The sequence below is a fragment of the Pectinophora gossypiella genome, chromosome 18 (genome assembly GCF_024362695.1).
Source record: "Pectinophora gossypiella chromosome 18, ilPecGoss1.1, whole genome shotgun sequence".
Classification (NCBI taxonomy): domain Eukaryota; kingdom Metazoa; phylum Arthropoda; class Insecta; order Lepidoptera; family Gelechiidae; genus Pectinophora; species Pectinophora gossypiella.
Genome location: NC_065421.1, coordinates 10,438,355 through 10,456,708, shown reverse-complemented (window position 1 = coordinate 10,456,708; position 18,354 = coordinate 10,438,355). Strand labels below are relative to the sequence as shown.

Here is an 18,354-nt window from a genome sequence, read left to right as displayed (position 1 = left end):
GATTTACATTGCGGCGCAGTAAAAACTCAAAATCTTAAATAAGCATTTGCCACAAGAAAAACACCCACCATCGTTTTTAGTACAATCAAATAGACGTTCCTTTTTTTTCGTTACGATGTCAATAACACCCTGTATTATGCTAGAACCAAATAACAGGAACAGAAATAAAATAAAAAACAAGCAATAGGTATGCCAAACTTTATTCAAACGTAAAATATAAAGATGTATCCACAAAAAAACAAGCAAAGGAAAAAGAAGGAACAAAATATTAATTGCAAGTAGTGCACCGGTTCCGGCGAGTGCCGATTTTGACAAAGAATTGTCTGCGGCTAAGAACGCATGCCTTGCGGACTCCTGTCCATCCATATGGACCATATGAAGAGGAGCCTGCTGTAGCAGCGGCAGCAGCTGATCCTGGTCCATATAGTCCGTTGTTTGGTCCACTTGAGGCAGCGGCACCAGCGGCAGCAGCTGACCCTGGACCGTATGGTCCGTAGTTGGGTCCGTTTAGTCCACTTGAGGCAGCGGCACCAGCGGCAGCAGCTGACCCTGGTCCGTAGTTGAGTCCGTTTGGTCCACTTGAAGCAGCGGCACCAGCGGCAGCAGCTGATCCTGGTCCGTTTAGTCCACTGTTGGGTCCGTTTGGTCCACTTGAAGCACCGGCACCAGCGGCAGCAGCTGATCCTGGTCCGTTTAGTCGGTTGTTCGGTCCATATGGCCCGCTTGATGCAACAGCATTAACAGTGGCGGATCGCAGTCCATCTATTATTATAATTTCTTCACCGTTGTTGTTCGATCCACTTGAGGCAGCGGCACCTGCGGCAGCAGCTGACCCTGGTCCGTATGGTCCGTAGTTGGGTCCGTTTGGCCCACTTGAGGCAGCGGCACCAGCGGCAGCAGCTGATCCTGGTCCATTTTGTCCGTTGTTTGGTCCACTTGAGGCAGCGGCACCTGCGGCAGCAGCTGATCCTGGGCCGTATGGTCCGTAGTTGGGTCCGTTTGGTCCACTTGAGGCAGCGGCACCAGCGGCAGCAGCTGATCCTGGTCCATATAGTCCGTTGTTAGGTCCACTTGAGGCAGCGGCACCTGCGGCAGCAGCTGATCCTGGTCCATATAGTCCGTTGTTAGGTCCACTTGAGGCAGCGGCACCAGCGGCAGCAGCTGACTCTGGACCGTATGGTCCGTAGTTGGGTCCGTTTGGTCCACTTGAAACAGCAGCACCAGCGGCAGCAGCTGATCCTGGTCCGTAAAGTCCACTGCTGGGTCCGTTTGGTCCACTTGAGGCAGCGGCACCTGCGGCAGCAGCTGATCCTGGGCCGTATGGTCCGTAGTTGAGGTCGTTTGGTCCACTTGAGGCAGCGGCACCAGCGGCAGCAGCTGATCCTGGTCCGTAAAGTCCACTGTTAGGTCCGTTTGGTCCACTTGAGGCAGCGGCACCTGCGGCAGCAGCTGATCCTGGGCCGTATGATCCGTAGTTGGGTCCGTTTGGTCCACTTGAAGCAGCAGCACCAGCGGCAGCAGCTGATCCTGGTCCGTCAAGTCCACTGTTGGGTCCGTTTGATCCACTTGAAGCAGCGGCACCAGCAGCAGCAGCTGATCCTGGTCCATATAGTCCGTTGTTTGGTCCACTTGAGGCAGCGGCACCAGCGGCAGCAGCTGATCCTGGGCCGTATTGTCCGTAGTTGGGTCCGTTTGGTCCACTTGAGGCAGCGGCACCAGCGGCAGCAGCTGATCCTGGTCCATATAGTCCGTTGTTAGGTCCACTTGAGGCAGCGGCACCAGCGGCAGCAGCTGATCCTGGTCCGTAAAGTCCACTGTTAAGTCCGTTTGGTCCACTTGAGGCAGCGGCACCTGCGGCAGCAGCTGATCCTGGGCCGTATGATCCGTAGTTGGGTCCGTTTGGTCCACTTGAAGCAGCGGCACCAGCAGCAGCAGCTGATCCTGGTCCATATAGTCCGTTGTTTGGTCCACTTGAGGCAGTGGCACCAGCGGCAGCAGCTGATCCTGGGCCGTATGGTCCGTAGTTGGGTCCGTTTGGTCCACTTGAGGCAGCGGCACCAGCGGCAGCAGCTGAACCTGGTCCATATAGTCCGTTGTTAGGTCCACTTGAGGCAGCAGCGCCAGCGGCAGCAGCTGATCCTGGTCCGTTTAATCCGTTGTTCGGTCCATATGGCCCGCTTGATGCAACAGCATTAACGGTGGCGGATTGCAGTCCATCTATTATAATAATTTCTTCACCGTTGTTGTTCGATCCACTTGAGGCAGCGGCACCTGCGGCAGCAGCTGATCCTGGTCCGTATGGTCCGTTGTTGGGTCCGTTTGGCCCACTTGCGGCAGCGGCACCAGCGGCAGCAGCTGATCCTGGTCCATATAGTATGTTGTTTGGTCCACTTGAGGCAGCGGCACCAGCGGCAGCAGCTGACCCTGGTCCGTTTGGTCCGTAGTTAGGTCCGTTTGGTCCACTTGAGGCAGCGGCACCTGCGGCAGCAGCTGATCCTGGTCCGTTTGGTCCGTAGTTGGGTCCGTTTGGACCACTTGAGGCAGCGGCACCTGCGGCAGCAGCTGATCCTGGTCCATTTTGTCCGTTGTTTGGTCCACTTGAGGCACCGGCACCTGCGGCAGCAGCTGATCCTGGGCCGTATGGTCCGTAGTTGGGTCCACTTGAGGCAGCGGCACCAGCGGCAGCAGCTGATCCTGGTCCATATAGTCCGTTGTTAGGTCCACTTGAGGCAGCGGCACCAGCGGCAGCAGCTGATCCTGGGCCGTATGGTCCGTAATTGGGTCCGTTTGGTCCACTTGAGGCAGCGGCACCAGCGGCAGCAGCTGATCCTGGTCCATATAGTCCGTTGTTTGGTCCACTTGAGGCAGCGGCACCAGCGGCAGCAGCTGATCCTGGTCCATATAGTCCGTTGTTTGGTCCACTTGAGGCAGCGGCACCAGCGGCAGCAGCTGATCCTGGGCCGTATGGTCCGTAGTTAGGTCCGTTTGGTCCACTTGAGGCAGCGGCACCAGCGGCAGCAGCTGAACCTGGTCCATATAGTCCGTTGTTAGGTCCACTTGAGGCAGCAGCGCCAGCGGCAGCAGCTGATCCTGGTCCGTTTAATCCGTTGTTCGGTCCATATGGCCCGCTTGATGCAACAGCATTAACGGTGGCGGATTGCAGTCCATCTATTATAATAATTTCTTCACCGTTGTTGTTCGATCCACTTGAGGCAGCGGCACCTGCGGCAGCAGCTGATCCTGGGCCGTATGATCCGTAGTTGGGTCCGTTTGGTCCACTTGAAGCAGCAGCACCAGCGGCAGCAGCTGATCCTTGTCCGTATAGTCCGTTGTTAGGTCCACTTGAGGCAGCGGCACCAGCGGCAGCAGCTGATCCTGGTCCGTAAAGTCCACTGTTAGGTCCGTTTGGTCCACTTGAGGCAGCGGCACCTGCGGCAGCAGCTGATCCTGGGCCGTATGATCCGTAGTTGGGTCCGTTAGGTCCACTTGAAGCAGCAGCACCAGCGGCAGCAGCTGATCCTGGTCCATATAGTCCTTTGTTAGGTCCACTTGAGGCAGCGGCACCAGCGGCAGCAGCTGATCCTGGTCCGTAAAGTCCACTGTTAGGTCCGTTTGGTCCACTTGAGGCAGCGGCACCAGCGGCAGCAGCTGATCCTGGTCCATATAGTCCGTTGTTAGGTCCACTTGAGGCAGCGGCACCAGCGGCAGCAGCTGATCCTGGTCCATATAGTCCGTTGTTTGGTCCACTTGAGGCAGCGGCACCAGCGGCAGCAGCTGATCCTGGTCCGTTTAATCCGTTGTTCGGTCCATATGGCCCGCTTGATGCAACAGCATTAACGGTGGCGGATTGCAGTCCATCTATTATAATAATTTCTTCACCGTTGTTGTTCGATCCACTTGAGGCAGCGGCACCTGCGGCAGCAGCTGATCCTGGGCCGTATGATCCGTAGTTGGGTCCGTTTGGTCCACTTGAAGCAGCAGCACCAGCGGCAGCAGCTGATCCTGGTCCGTATAGTCCGTTGTTAGGTCCACTTGAGGCAGCGGCACCAGCGGCAGCAGCTGATCCTGGTCCGTAAAGTCCACTGTTAGGTCCGTTTGGTCCACTTGAGGCAGCGGCACCTGCGGCAGCAGCTGATCCTGGGCCGTATGATCCGTAGTTGGGTCCGTTAGGTCCACTTGAAGCAGCAGCACCAGCGGCAGCACCTGATCCTGGTCCGTATAGTCCTTTGTTAGGTCCACTTGAGGCAGCGGCACCAGCGGTAGCAGCTGATCCTGGTCCGTAAAGTCCACTGTTAGGTCCGTTTGGTCCACTTGAGGTAGCGGCACCTGCGGCAGCAGCTGATCCTGGTCCATATAGTCCGTTGTTAGGTCCACTTGAGGCAGCGGCACCAGCGGCAGCAGCTGACCCTTGACCGTATGGTCCGTAGTTGGGTCCGTTTGGTCCACTTGAAGCAGCGGCACCAGCAGCAGCAGCTGATCCTGGTCCATATAGTCCGTTGTTTGGTCCACTTGAGGCAGTGGCACCAGCGGCAGCAGCTGATCCTGGGCCGTATGGTCCGTAGTTGGGTCCGTTTGGTCCACTTGAGGCAGCGGCACCAGCGGCAGCAGCTGATCCTGGTCCGTTTAGTCCATTGTTTGGTCCACTTGAGGCAGCAGCGCCAGCGGCAGCAACTGATCCTGGTCCGGTTAGTCCGTTGTTCGGTCCATATGGCCCGCTAGATGCGACAGCATTAACGGTGGCGGATCGCAGTCCATCTATTATAATAATTTCTTCACCGTTGTTGTTCGATTCACTTGAGGCAGCGGCACCTGCGGCAGCAGCTGACCCTGGTCCGTATGGTCCGTAGTTGGGTCCGTTTGGCCCACTTGAGGCAGCGGCACCAGCGGCAGCAACTGATCCTGGTCCATATAGTCCGTTGTTTGGTCCACTTGAGGCAGCAGCACCAGCGGCAGCAGCTGACCCGGGTCCGTTTGGTCCGTAGTTGGGTCCGTTTGGTCCACTTGAGGCAGCGGCACCTGCGGCAGCAGCTGATCCTGGTCCATTTTGTCCGTTGTTTGGTCCACTTGAGGCAGCAGCACCAGCGGCAGCAGCTGATCCTGGTCCGTTTAGTCCACTGTTGGGTCCGTTTGGTCCACTTGAAGCAGCGGCACCAGCAGCAGCAGCTGATCCTGGTGCATATAATCCGTTGTTTGGTCCACTTGAGGCAGCGGCACCAGCGGCAGCAGCTGATCCTGGGCCGTATGGTCCGTAGTTGGGTCCGTTTGGTCCACTTGAGGCAGCGGCACCAGCGGCAGCAGCTGATCCTGGTCCATATAGTCCGTTGTTAGGTCCACTTGAGGCAGCGGCACCAGCGGCAGCAGCTGATCCTGGTCCGTATAGTCCGTTGTTAGGTCCACTTGAGGCAGCGGCACCAGCAGCAGCAGCTGATCCTGGTCCATTTTGTCCGTTGTTTGGTCCACTTGAGGCAGCGGCACCAGCGGCAGCAGCTGATCCTGGGCCGTATGGTCCGTAGTTGAGTCCACTTGAGGCAGCGGCACCAGCGGCAGCAGCTGATCCTGGTCCGTTTAGTCCACTGTTGGGTCCGTTTGGTCCACTTGAAGCAGCGGCACCAGCAGCAGCAGCTGATCCTGGTCCATAAAGTCCGTTGTTTGGTCCACTTGAGGCAGCGGCACCAGCGGCAGCAGCTGATCCTGGTCCGTAAAGTCCACTATTAGGTCCGTTTGGTCCACTTGAGGCAGCGGCACCTGCGGCAGCAGCTGATCCTGGGCCGTATGATCCGTAGTTGGGTCCGTATGGTCCACTTGAAGCAGCAGCTCCAGCGGCAGCAGCTGATCCTGGTCCGTATAGTCCGTTGTTTGGTCCACTTGAGGCAGCGGCACCAGCAGCAGCAGCTGATCCTGGTCCGTATAGTCCGTTGTTAGGTCCACTTGAGGCAGCGGCACCAGCAGCAGCAGCTGATCCTGGTCCATTTTGTCCGTTGTTTGGTCCACTTGAGGCAGCGGCACCAGCGGCAGCAGCTGATCCTGGTCCGTTTAGTCCACTGTTGGGTCCGTTTGGTCCACTTGAAGCAGCGGCACCAGCAGCAGCAGCTGATCCTGGTCCATATAGTCCGTTGTTTGGTCCACTTGAGGCAGCGGCACCAGCGGCAGCAGCTGATCCTGGTCCATATAGTCCGTTGTTAGGTCCACTTGAGGCAGCGGCACCAGCGGCAGCAGCTGATCCTGGTCCGTAAAGTCCACTGTTAGGTCCGTTTGGTCCACTTGAGGCAGCGGCACCTGCGGCAGCAGCTGATCCTGGGCCGTATGATCCGTAGTTGGGTCCGTTTGGTCCACTTGAAGCAGCAGCACCAGCGGCAGCAGCTGATCCTGGTCCGTATAGTCCGTTGTTTGGTCCACTTGAGGCAGCGGCACCAGCAGCAGCAGCTGATCCTGGTCCGTATAGTCCGTTGTTTGGTCCACTTGAGGCAGCGGCACCAGCAGCAGCAGCTGATCCTGGTCCATTTTGTCCGTTGTTTGGTCCACTTGAGGCAGCGGCACCAGCGGCAGCAGCTGATCCTGGGCCGTATGATCCGTAGTTGGGTCCGTTTGGTCCACTTGAAGCAGCGGCACCAGCAGCAGCAGCTGATCCTGGTCCATATAGTCCGTTGTTTGGTCCACTTGAGGCAGCGGCACCAGCGGCAGCAGCTGATCCTGGGCCGTATGGTCCGTAATTGGGTCCGTTTGGTCCACTTGAGGCAGCGGCACCAGCGGCAGCAGCTGATCCTGGTCCGTAAAGTCCACTATTAGGTCCGTTTGGTCCACTTGAGGCAGCGGCACCTGCGGCAGCAGCTGATCCTGGGCCGTATGATCCGTAGTTGGGTCCGTTTGGTCCACTTGAAGCAGCAGCACCAGCGGCAGCAGCTGATCCTGGTCCATATAGTCCGTTGTTAGGTCCACTTGAGGCAGCAGCGCCAGCGGCAGCAGCTGATTCTGGTCCGTTTAATCCGTTGTTCGGTCCATATGGCCCGCTTGATGCAACAGCATTAACAGTGGCGGATTGCAGTCCATCTATTATAATAATTTCTTCACCGTTGTTGTTCGATTCACTTGAGGCAGCGGCACCTGCGGCAGCAGCTGACCCTGGTCCGTATGGTCCGAAGTTGGGTCCGTTTGGCCCACTTGAGGCAGCGGCACCAGCGGCAGCAGCTGATCCTGGCCCATATAGTCCGTTGTTTGGTCCACTTGAGGCAGCGGCACCAGCGGCAGCAGCTGACCCTGGTCCGTTTGGTCCGTAGTTGGGTCCGTTTGGTCCACTTGAGGCAGCGGCACCTGCGGCAGCAGCTGATCCTGGTCCATTTTGTCCGTTGTTAGGTCCACTTGAGGCAGCGGCACCAGCGGCAGCAGCTGATCCTGGTCCGTAAAGTCCACTGTTAGGTCCGTTTGGTCCACTTGAGGCAGCGGCACCTGCGGCAGCAGCTGATCCTGGGCCGTATGATCCGTAGTTGGGTCCGTTTGGTCCACTTGAAGCAGCAGCACCAGCGGCAGCAGCTGATCCTGGTCCGTATAGTCCGTTGTTTGGTCCACTTGAGGCAGCGGCACCAGCAGCAGCAGCTGATCCTGGTCCGTATAGTCCGTTGTTTGGTCCACTTGAGGCAGCGGCACCAGCAGCAGCAGCTGATCCTGGTCCATTTTGTCCGTTGTTTGGTCCACTTGAGGCAGCGGCACCAGCGGCAGCAGCTGATCCTGGGCCGTATGGTCCGTAATTGGGTCCGTTTGGTCCACTTGAGGCAGCGGCACCAGCGGCAGCAGCTGATCCTGGTCCAAATAGTCCGTTGTTAGGTCCACTTGAGGCAGCGGCACCAGCGGCAGCAGCTGATCCTGGTCCGTAAAGTCCACTATTAGGTCCGTTTGGTCCACTTGAGGCAGCGGCACCTGCGGCAGCAGCTGATCCTGGGCCGTATGATCCGTAGTTGGGTCCGTTTGGTCCACTTGAAGCAGCAGCACCAGCGGCAGCAGCTGATCCTGGTCCATATAGTCCGTTGTTAGGTCCACTTGAGGCAGCAGCGCCAGCGGCAGCAGCTGATCCTGGTCCGTTTAATCCGTTGTTCGGTCCATATGGCCCGCTTGATGCAACAGCATTAACAGTGGCGGATTGCAGTCCATCTATTATAATAATTTCTTCACCGTTGTTGTTCGATTCACTTGAGGCAGCGGCACCTGCGGCAGCAGCTGACCCTGGTCCGTATGGTCCGAAGTTGGGTCCGTTTGGCCCACTTGAGGCAGCGGCACCAGCGGCAGCAGCTGATCCTGGCCCATATAGTCCGTTGTTTGGTCCACTTGAGGCAGCGGCACCAGCGGCAGCAGCTGACCCTGGTCCGTTTGGTCCGTAGTTGGGTCCGTTTGGTCCACTTGAGGCAGCGGCACCTGCGGCAGCAGCTGATCCTGGTCCATTTTGTCCGTTGTTTGGTCCACTTGAAGCAGCGGCACCAGCGGCAGCAGCTGACCCTGGTCCGTATGGTCCGTAGTTGGGTCCGTTTGGCCCACTTGAGGCAGCGGCACCAGCGGCAGCAGCTGATCCTGGGCCGTATGGTCCGTAGTTGCGTCCGTTTGGCCCACTTGAGGCAGCGGCACCAGCGGCAGCAGCTGATCCTGGTCCGTATAGTCCGTTGTTTGGTCCACTTGAGGCAGCGGCACCAGCAGCAGCAGCTGATCCTGGTCCGTATAGTCCGTTGTTTGGTCCACTTGAGGCAGTGGCACCAGCAGCAGCAGCTGATCCTGGTCCATTTTGTCCGTTGTTTGGTCCACTTGAGGCAGCGGCACCAGCGGCAGCAGCTGATCCTGGTCCGTTTAGTCCACTGTTGGGTCCGTTTGGTCCACTTGAAGCAGCGGCACCTGCAGCAGCAGCTGATCCTGGTCCATATAGTCCGTTGTTTGGTCCACTTGAGGCAGCGGCACCAGCGGCAGCAGCTGATCCTGGGCCGTATGGTCCGTAGTTGGGTCCACTTGAGGCAGCGGCACCAGCGGCAGCAGCTGATCCTGGTCCGTTTAGTCCACTGTTGGGTCCGTTTGGTCCACTTGAAGCAGCGGCACCAGCAGCAGCAGCTGATCCTGGTCCATAAAGTCCGTTGTTTGGTCCACTTGAGGCAGCGGCACCAGCGGCAGCAGCTGATCCTGGGCCGTATGGTCCATAGTTGGGTCCGTTTGGTCCACTTGAGGCAGCGGCACCAGCGGCAGCAGCTGATCCTGGTCCATATAGTCCGTTGTTAGGTCCACTTGAGGCAGCAGCGCCAGCGGCAGCAGCTGATCCTGGTCCGTTTAATCCGTTTTTCGGTCCATATGGCCCGCTTGATGCAACAGCATTAACAGTGGCGGATTGCAGTCCATTTATTATAATAATTTCTTCACCGTTGTTGTTCGATTCACTTGAGGCAGCGGCACCAGCGGCAGCAGCTGACCCTGGTCCGTATGGTCCGTAGTTGGGTCCGTTTGGCCCACTTGAGGCAGCGGCACCAGCGGCAGCAGCTGATCCTGGCCCATATAGTCCGTTGTTTGGTCCACTTGAGGCAGCGGCACCAGCGGCAGCAGCTGACCCTGGTCCGTTTGGTCCGTAGTTGGGTCCGTTTGGTCCACTTGAGGCAGCGGCACCAGCGGCAGCAGCTGATCCTGGTCCATATAGTCCGTTGTTAGGTCCACTTGAGGCAGCGGCACCAGCGGCAGCAGCTGACCCTGGTCCGTATGGTCCGTAGTTGGGTCCGTTTGGTCCACTTGAGGCAGCGGCACCAGCGGCAGCAGCTGATCCTGGTCCATATAGTCCGTTGTTAGGTCCACTTGAGGCAGCGGTACCAGCGGCAGCAGCTGATCCTGGTCCGTAAAGTCCGTTGTTTGGTCCACTTGAGGCAGCGGCACCAGCAGCAGCAGCTGATCCTGGGCCGTATGGTCCGTAGTTGGGTCCGTTTGGTCCACTTGAGGCAGCGGCACCAGCGGCAGCAGCTGATCCTGGTCCATATAGTCCGTTGTTAGGTCCACTTGAGGCAGCGGCACCAGCGGCAGCAGCTGATCCTGGTCCGTAAAGTCCACTGTTAGCTCCGTTTGGTCCACTTGAGGCAGCGGCACCTGCGGCAGCAGCTGATCCTGGGCCGTATGATCCGTAGTTGGGTCCGTTTGGTCCACTTGAAGCAGCAGCACCAGCGGCAGCAGCTGATCCTGGTCCGTATAGTCCGTTGTTTGGTCCACTTGAGGCAGCGGCACCAGCAGCAGCAGCTGATCCTGGTCCGTATAGTCCGTTGTTTGGTCCACTTGAGGCAGCGGCACCAGCAGCAGCAGCTGATCCTGGTCCATTTTGTCCGTTGTTTAGTCCACTTGAGGCAGCGGCACCAGCGGCAGCAGCTGATCCTGGTCCGTTTAGTCCACTGTTGGGTCCGTTTGGTCCACTTGAAGCAGCGGCACCTGCAGCAGCAGCTGATCCTGGTCCATTTTGTCCGTTGTTTGGTCCACTTGAGGCAGCGGCACCAGCGGCAGCAGCTGATCCTGGGCCGTATGGTCCGTAGTTGGGTCCACTTGAGGCAGCGGCACCAGCGGCAGCAGCTGATCCTGGTCCGTTTAGTCCACTGTTGGGTCCGTTTGGTCCACTTGAAGCAGCGGCACCAGCAGCAGCAGCTGATCCTGGTCCATTTTGTCCGTTGTTTGGTCCACTTGAGGCAGCGGCACCAGCGGCAGCAGCTGATCCTGGGCCGTATGGTCCATAGTTGGGTCCGTTTGGTCCACTTGAGGCAGCGGCACCAGCGGCAGCAGCTGATCCTGGTCCATATAGTCCGTTGTTAGGTCCACTTGAGGCAGCAGCGCCAGCGGCAGCAGCTGATCCTGGTCCGTTTAATCCGTTGTTCGGTCCATATGGCCCGCTTGATGCAACAGCATTAACAGTGGCGGATTGCAGTCCATCTATTATAATAATTTCTTCACCGTTGTTGTTCGATTCACTTGAGGCAGCGGCACCTGCGGCAGCAGCTGACCCTGGTCCGTATGGTCCGTAGTTGGGTCCGTTTGGCCCACTTGAGGCAGCGGCACCAGCGGCAGCAGCTGATCCTGGCCCATATAGTCCGTTGTTTGGTCCACTTGAGGCAGCGGCACCAGCGGCAGCAGCTGACCCTGGTCCGTTTGGTCCGTAGTTGGGTCCGTTTGGTCCACTTGAGGCAGCGGCACCTGCGGCAGCAGCTGATCCTGGTCCATTTTGTCCGTTGTTTGGTCCACTTGAGGCAGCGGCACCAGCGGCAGCAGCTGACCCTGGTCCGTATGGTCCGTAGTTGGGTCCGTTTGGCCCACTTGAGGCAGCGGCACCAGCGGCAGCAGCTGATCCTGGGCCGTATGGTCCGTAGTTGGGTCCGTTTGGCCCACTTGAGGCAGCGGCACCAGCGGCAGCAGCTGATCCTGGGCCGTATGGTCCGTAGTTGGGTCCGTTTGGTCCACTTGAGGCAGCGGCACCAGCGGCAGCAGCTGATCCTGGTCCATATAGTCCGTTGTTAGGTCCACTTGAGGCAGCGGCACCAGCGGCAGCAGCTGATCCTGGTCCGTAAAGTCCACTGTTAGGTCCGTTTGGTCCACTTGAGGCAGCGGCACCTGCGGCAGTAGCTGATCCTGGGCCGTATGATCCGTAGTTGGGTCCGTTTGGTCCACTTGAAGCAGCAGCACCAGCGGCAGCAGCTGATCCTGGTCCGTATAGTCCGTTGTTTGGTCCACTTGAGGCAGCGGCACCAGCAGCAGCAGCTGATCCTGGTCCGTATAGTCCGTTGTTTGGTCCACTTGAGGCAGCGGCACCAGCAGCAGCAGCTGATCCTGGTCCATTTTGTCCGTTGTTTGGTCCACTTGAGGCAGCGGCACCAGCGGCAGCAGCTGATCCTGGTCCGTTTAGTCCACTGTTGGGTCCGTTTGGTCCACTTGAAGCAGCGGCACCTGCAGCAGCAGCTGATCCTGGTCCATATAGTCCGTTGTTTGGTCCACTTGAGGCAGCGGCACCAGCGGCAGCAGCTGATCCTGGGCCGTGTGGTCCGTAGTTGGGTCCACTTGAGGCAGCGGCACCAGCGGCAGCAGCTGATCCTGGTCCGTTTAGTCCACTGTTGGGTCCGTTTGGTCCACTTGAAGCAGCGGCACCAGCAGCAGCAGCTGATCCTGGTCCATATAGTCCGTTGTTAGGTCCACTTGAGGCAGCAGCGCCAGCGGCAGCAGCTGATCCTGGTCCGTTTAATCCGTTGTTCGGTCCATATGGCCCGCTTGATTTAACAGCATTAACAGTGGCGGATTGCAGTCCATCTATTATAATAATTTCTTCACCGTTGTTGTTCGATACACTTGAGGCAGCGGCACCTGCGGCAGCAGCTGATCCTGGTCCGTATGGTCCGTAGTTGGGTCCGTTTGGCCCACTTGAGGCAGCGGCACCAGCGGCAGCAGCTGATCCTGGTCCATATAGTATGTTGTTTGGTCCACTTGTGGCAGCGGCACCAGCGGCAGCAGCTGACCCTGGTCCGTTTGGTCCGTAGTTGGGTCCGTTTGGTCCACTTGAGGCAGCGGCACCTGCGGCAGCAGCTGATCCTGGTCCGTTTGGTCCGTAGTTGGGTCCGTTTGGACCACTTGAGGCAGCGGCACCTGCGGCAGCAGCTGATCCTGGTCCGTTTGGTCCGTAGTTGGGACCGTTTGGTCCACTTGAAGCAGCGGCACCAGCAGCAGCAGCTGATCCTGGTCCATATTGTCCGTTGTTTGGTCCACTTGAGGCAGCGGCACCAGCGGCAGCAGCTGATCCTGGGCCGTATTGTCCGTAGTTGGGTCCGTTTGGTCCACTTGAGGCAGCGGCACCAGCGGCAGCAGCTGATCCTGGTCCATATAGTCCGTTGTTTGGTCCATATGGCCCGCTAGACGCAACTGCATTAGCTGTCGCAGATTGCAATCCTTCTATTATAATTAGTTTTTCACTGTTGTTGTTTGGTCCACTTGACGCAGCGGCACCGGCGACAGCAGCAGATCCTGGTCCGTATATTTCAGTGTTGAGTCCGTTTGGTCCATTTGAAGCAGCGGCACCAGCAGCAGCGGCTGATCCTGGTCCGTATTGTCCATTGTTTGGTCCGTTTTTTCCACGTGAAGCAGCGACACCGGCGGCAGCAGCTGAAGCTGAACCACTCCCACTTGACCCTGACGCTACTCCCGCACTCGCGCTTGCAACTGATCCTGGCAAACTTATTGGTCGCTGATTAATTGTTTCAACGTTCGTGGTTCCATCAGGCAATGTATTGGTAATCACATCGGTCTCGTTTATCACCGCGTTTCCCATTTCATCTTCATCGATGACAATCACTTTTCGAATTCTTTCACCTTTGTGAACATTTTTAGAGTGTCCCTTGAATTTCTTGTTTATGGTCTCTTTTGAAAATCCATTGCCATATTCGGTGCTCGATGTCTCCGCGACTTCTACCAAATCTTTTTCTCCTAGCTCAGTCTGCGGAGCTTGTTCGTAGGCAGCATTGTACTGGAATAGTATTTAGTATATTAATGAATTTTAATTATATTACAGTATTAGCACGATTTTTACAAATTTTATGTTCTGAAGCTCTACATTTTTTTTCCTTTAGGCATAACCTCACGCTGCAACAAGTTTCTACTCACGGCAAAAGAGAATTCTAATTGTAAAATAAATTAGTATATGAAGATTGACAAAGAAACATACCTTTTATTGGTACTTTTTAAAAAATAATATAAATAAATTTATTTCTGTTCCTCTCGCCTACATTTTTTCTATGGAACTATTTTTAGCGCACGAAGAGAATGACGTCACGATCTACATATGGAACTTCTCTGTCTTCTGACATAGACGTTATGGAAGTAGAAACCTCTCTCAATGATTTGATTCTTTTGGACTAAGAAATATTTTGATATTTTTAAAATTATTTCATAAGTATTTCACAATTAATTTTCACATTTAGTATACGTACATTTTAAGACAAGTGGTATTAAAAAAGCTGCATTGAAGCAATTCATCTAAGTAAGCAATATTGGTATTTGACATATTTGTTGACATTACACCACATTGCGCACATTATTTTATAGACGCCAATGTCAAATTGAAATATTTCTTTTTTGAATGAATTGATAAAAAATAATGAAACCGTGAAAATATTGTTTATAAAAATGCACAAAGTATAATTCAAAACTCACCCTCACCCTTGATTTTTGGTGTTGGTGTTTTGGTCTTTGGTTTAGTTTGCCCTTTGGTTAGTGGTCCAAACAGACTATTATAAATCACAATCAGGGGGTTAAAATGTCCACATCGAAGCAATTCATCTAAGAAAGCAGTGTTGCAATTTGACATTTGCGCATATAAAAGTAAGTGCGCAGTGCAAACAAATGTCAAATAGCAATATTGTTTTCTTAGATGAATTGCTTCGATCTGGCCATTATAACCCCCCGGCTGTGCTGCTGATTCAGCTACTTCTTGTGAAACGAAACTGACTAATGGAAACCACGGTGATTGAGTAAAGGAACGTTTTTATGCTTTTTAATTAATAACATTTGCAATCGATTTGACGTGTGCTGTCAACTTAATTCTGTCAGGTTATTGGCCAATATAAAATATTGGAAGGGTTTTAATTTTAAACATCTGCCTAAAATTTACACGTGTTCAGTAAATTTTATGCCTGTCGATTACCCGTCTTTTTCCTTTTCGGCGGATAAGAAAATGATACGTATATTTTAAAATAAAATTAGGTGTGTGTTTACTCATCAGTTGACATCATTCATTGACGAAATTAACTCTCTGGATAATTAAATACAATTTGGACTTCATTTTTAATTCAAATTTTATTTAAAAAATATTTTCCGTTGTGATTCTTTATTTTTATACTTATCATAACAATATCAGATACGCAAATAGCCCATAGGTATGCCTACATCCCATTGCTGAGCACAGGCCTACCCTGAATCACCCGGAGCGGGTGCGGAGCATAGGTACTCCACCACGCTTCTCCAATGTGGGTTAGGGTGTTTTTGTACGACTAATAGCTGCGACCAACGGCTTAACGTGTACTACGGACTGATCTTACATCAGGTGATTCAAACCTGCAGAGTCCTTGCCGAACAAAGGACAGTCTCACAAGTGATTTTTGACAACGTCCCCAGCCCAACGCTCTCCCCACTAGACCTCGGAGGCTGTTACTGATAAAGCTTCGCATGGCATTCACTACTTCGCTAGACAAATGGGGAGCATAAGGGATTTTACCCGGTACAACATTTAATATATTAGTCCTGACGGTGCTAAGCTGGGTGTGAAGCTTGGCTCTGAGTGTCGTTTAAGAGGATCATGTTCGGCATCGATTGGCCCAATAGCGATAAGGGCTGAAGAAGATAACAAGGAGATTAGCCAAGTTTGAGACAAGTCGAAATGAGACAGTGGCATTGACATAAATGCATGAGATTGATAGGGCCTCACATATCAATCCCATTATATTTTTATCAAAGTCACTCATTTTTCGTAATAATTTTCAACTTGGTTAAGCCCCCTGGTCGGCCACGCCGGCGAGGTCGGTACATGTACATGTTTAAAATGTTAACAGTTGTAAACAGATTGTAGGTATCTTACCTGCAAAACGCAGAACAGGATCAAACAGGCTACTCTCATATTGGTGAGAGTTCGGAACCGAACTGATACCAATGGCTAAATTCACAGCGTTTTTATACCAAAAATTCAAAGACAAATTGACGCATGTCCCTTCAGGTGTATGACTCTAAATAAATATTTGTCAACTTGTAATCTTTTGTACGGAACAATATTAAAAAAATATAATTGTGATTCTAACTGTCTATACGATACTGACAATAGGTCATAATTATCGCATGATTATGTTATTGTAACACCTACTACATGTTGACATAGTATTTAACAAATACTACATATTATTTTTTAAATTTTCTGTTGTTTTCAAGAAAAAAAATAAGCCTTTTTTAAGAATCAGATTTTCAATTTAACACAGAACTTATCTTTTTTAAATAAACCAATTACAATATTTTATTAAAAATAAAGACACAGTTACATGTACACAATAAAGAAACACACATAACATACTGGGGTGTTATTATTATTTCGTATGGCAGACAAAAATAAAATATCCTGCGTGGATCATATATCCAGCTGAAGCTCCCCTAACCAACTCTCTGCCGAATCCGTCACACGATGCAGCTGGGCTATGCCACCTGAGAACCGGTGAAGAGGACACTCGTTCACAATGTGAGATATGGTTCAATCTAGGTGACATTCACAATATGACGACAATAAGGGACACGCTGGATAACCTACCCAGGGCACGCCTTCCATCATGGTCACCGATCTGGAATGACGAGCGCATAAAAAGTCAATTCAGTGTGGAAGATACGTGGAGGCTGGAGTGGAACATGTTCGACGGCGCAAATTCGGACCTTATTCAGGATCCTTCGCGGAGGGTCTCTGGCTTTGTCTCCAAGCGAAAAATGTGAACCCGACTGAACATATGTAGGTCCAATCATGGAAAGTACATAAATGGGACTTGGGGGCTTAAAATGGCCACATCGAAGCAATTTATGTAAAAAAGCAATATTGCAATTTGACATTTGCGCATATAAAAGTAAATGTGCAATGCAAATAAATGTCAAATAGCAATATTGCTTTCTTAGATGAATTGATTCGATGTGGCAATTTTAACCCCCCAGGACATAACGGATTGCGGCAGCACAGCTTGTATCGCAGAGGCCAGGATACGATTTTTTTATATAGTTACGGATGCAATAATGGATAGGTACATGGATCTTAGTTGGAGAAAACATAGAAGTTTTTAATATACCGGTATCATCCTTTTATTAATACTTTTTTACTTCTTAAAGAATAACATAACATAACATAACAAATACTTTATTGCACAAACAGGAAAAAACAAAATACAAAACAAAAGAGAAATAGAATTAGTACAATAGGCGGCCTTATTGCTAAGTAGCAATCTCTTCCAGGCAACCTTTAAGTATAGGAGATATTGAATATTAGGTAATATAGCGGGATAGTGCAGCATGGGAATACTTGTGCAAAAATTGTGAACTTGTGAATAAATCTTTTTGATAATATAAACGGAAATCAGTTCGCTTATGAGCCGCCGGAGGTCCATGCTGCTCCATGGTTATGACACTTAAAATGGAGAAATAAAAACTTCTTTTCAATAAACTGTTACGGCCTCCGTGGTCCAGTGGTTGAGCGTTGTGCTCACAATCCGGAGGCCCTGGGTTCGAATCCCGGTGGGGACAAATCAAAATCACTTTGTGATCTTGAGTTTGGTTAGGACACTACAGGCTGATCACCTGATTGTCCAAAAAGTAAAAAGATCCTTGCTTCGGAAGGCACGTTAGTCCCAGTTATTACGTACTGATGTAAGTACGTTGTCGTTACACGAGTCATATCAGGGGCCTTTGGCGGCTCAGTAATAACCCTGACACCAGGGTTGATAATTCACCTCACAATCCACACGACAGAAGAGAAGAATAAACTGTTTTTAAATAATTATAAATGGATGGATGGGTTGACGGGGTTGGTAATTCACCTCACAATTCGTTATACGATCCCGACGACCCGATTACTCTAGCCATAGAGGCAGCCAATCAGCTCGCGACACCAAACACTTCAGGACCCCGATACCGACCCCGCCGGGTGGTCGACGATTTCCCTCATTCAGCGCTTATCGCTATCGGCCCACTAGGGTCGATTAATTCTTCGTCGGTCAATTAACTCAGACGACGCCCTGAGCGGAGGTTCGCGCCCAACTGGGCACCCTCAGGCATGTTTAATCGTTGTACCGGGTGAGACCCTTCAGCGCTCCCCATTTGTCCGGCGAAGTAGTTAATGCCATCTGCGGCAAATCTACAATAAGTCCCGTCGAAAAAAAAATCTCACAATTCATACGATAGAAGAAGATTATAAGTAATAAGCCTTTGAGCCTGTTTGCCATCACTAACAATTCTGTGTAATGGCAATGACACTAAAACATAATTTTTAAGTGATTTTCACACACTTTCCAATATTTAGTTTTATAATATAAGATATACTAAGTTTTAATAAGTAGTGAGTACTGCACCTTAATTAAATATACTTAATTATAATATTTTTCTTTAGCTAAGCACAGACAAATAGCGGCATAAAGTCATAAATATCATTAACGTGTTTTTTAATTTTCAGTGTACGATTATTTTGCCACTGAGAGTTTGTTTTGTGTGAGTTTTGGCATCAACAGGCTACTTGATAACCTAGTCAAATGAGAAAGTTTTCTTTGGTACTTGTATGGAAATATCGTCCTGTGACGTCATCAATAAAAGTGGACAAACGAA

The 18,354-nt window shown here is 52.4% G+C and overlaps 2 protein-coding genes across 2 annotated transcripts; both read right to left on the bottom strand.

Annotated features, from left to right (window-relative positions):
* Positions 1 to 507: 507 nt before the first annotated feature.
* On the bottom strand, positions 508 to 12,799 carry LOC126375090 (uncharacterized). Its single transcript, XM_050021933.1, has 10 exons — positions 12,688 to 12,799; positions 11,665 to 11,925; positions 11,386 to 11,592; positions 9,958 to 10,092; positions 6,142 to 6,276; positions 3,985 to 4,119; positions 2,479 to 2,550; positions 1,510 to 1,851; positions 952 to 1,086; positions 508 to 549 (listed from the first exon to the last, which is right to left on the bottom strand). The coding sequence occupies exons 2-10, from the start codon at positions 11,815 to 11,817 to the stop codon at positions 508 to 510; spliced, it is 1,356 nt and encodes a 451-aa protein (XP_049877890.1). The 5' UTR covers positions 11,818 to 11,925; positions 12,688 to 12,799.
* LOC126375089 (uncharacterized) lies at positions 11,881 to 15,645 on the bottom strand. Its single transcript, XM_050021932.1, has 5 exons — positions 15,596 to 15,645; positions 12,980 to 13,489; positions 12,304 to 12,489; positions 11,989 to 12,069; positions 11,881 to 11,943 (listed from the first exon to the last, which is right to left on the bottom strand). Exons 1-5 carry the CDS (start codon positions 15,632 to 15,634, stop codon positions 11,881 to 11,883), a joined length of 879 nt encoding a protein of 292 aa, XP_049877889.1. The 5' UTR covers positions 15,635 to 15,645.
* Positions 15,646 to 18,354: the final 2,709 nt, after the last annotated feature.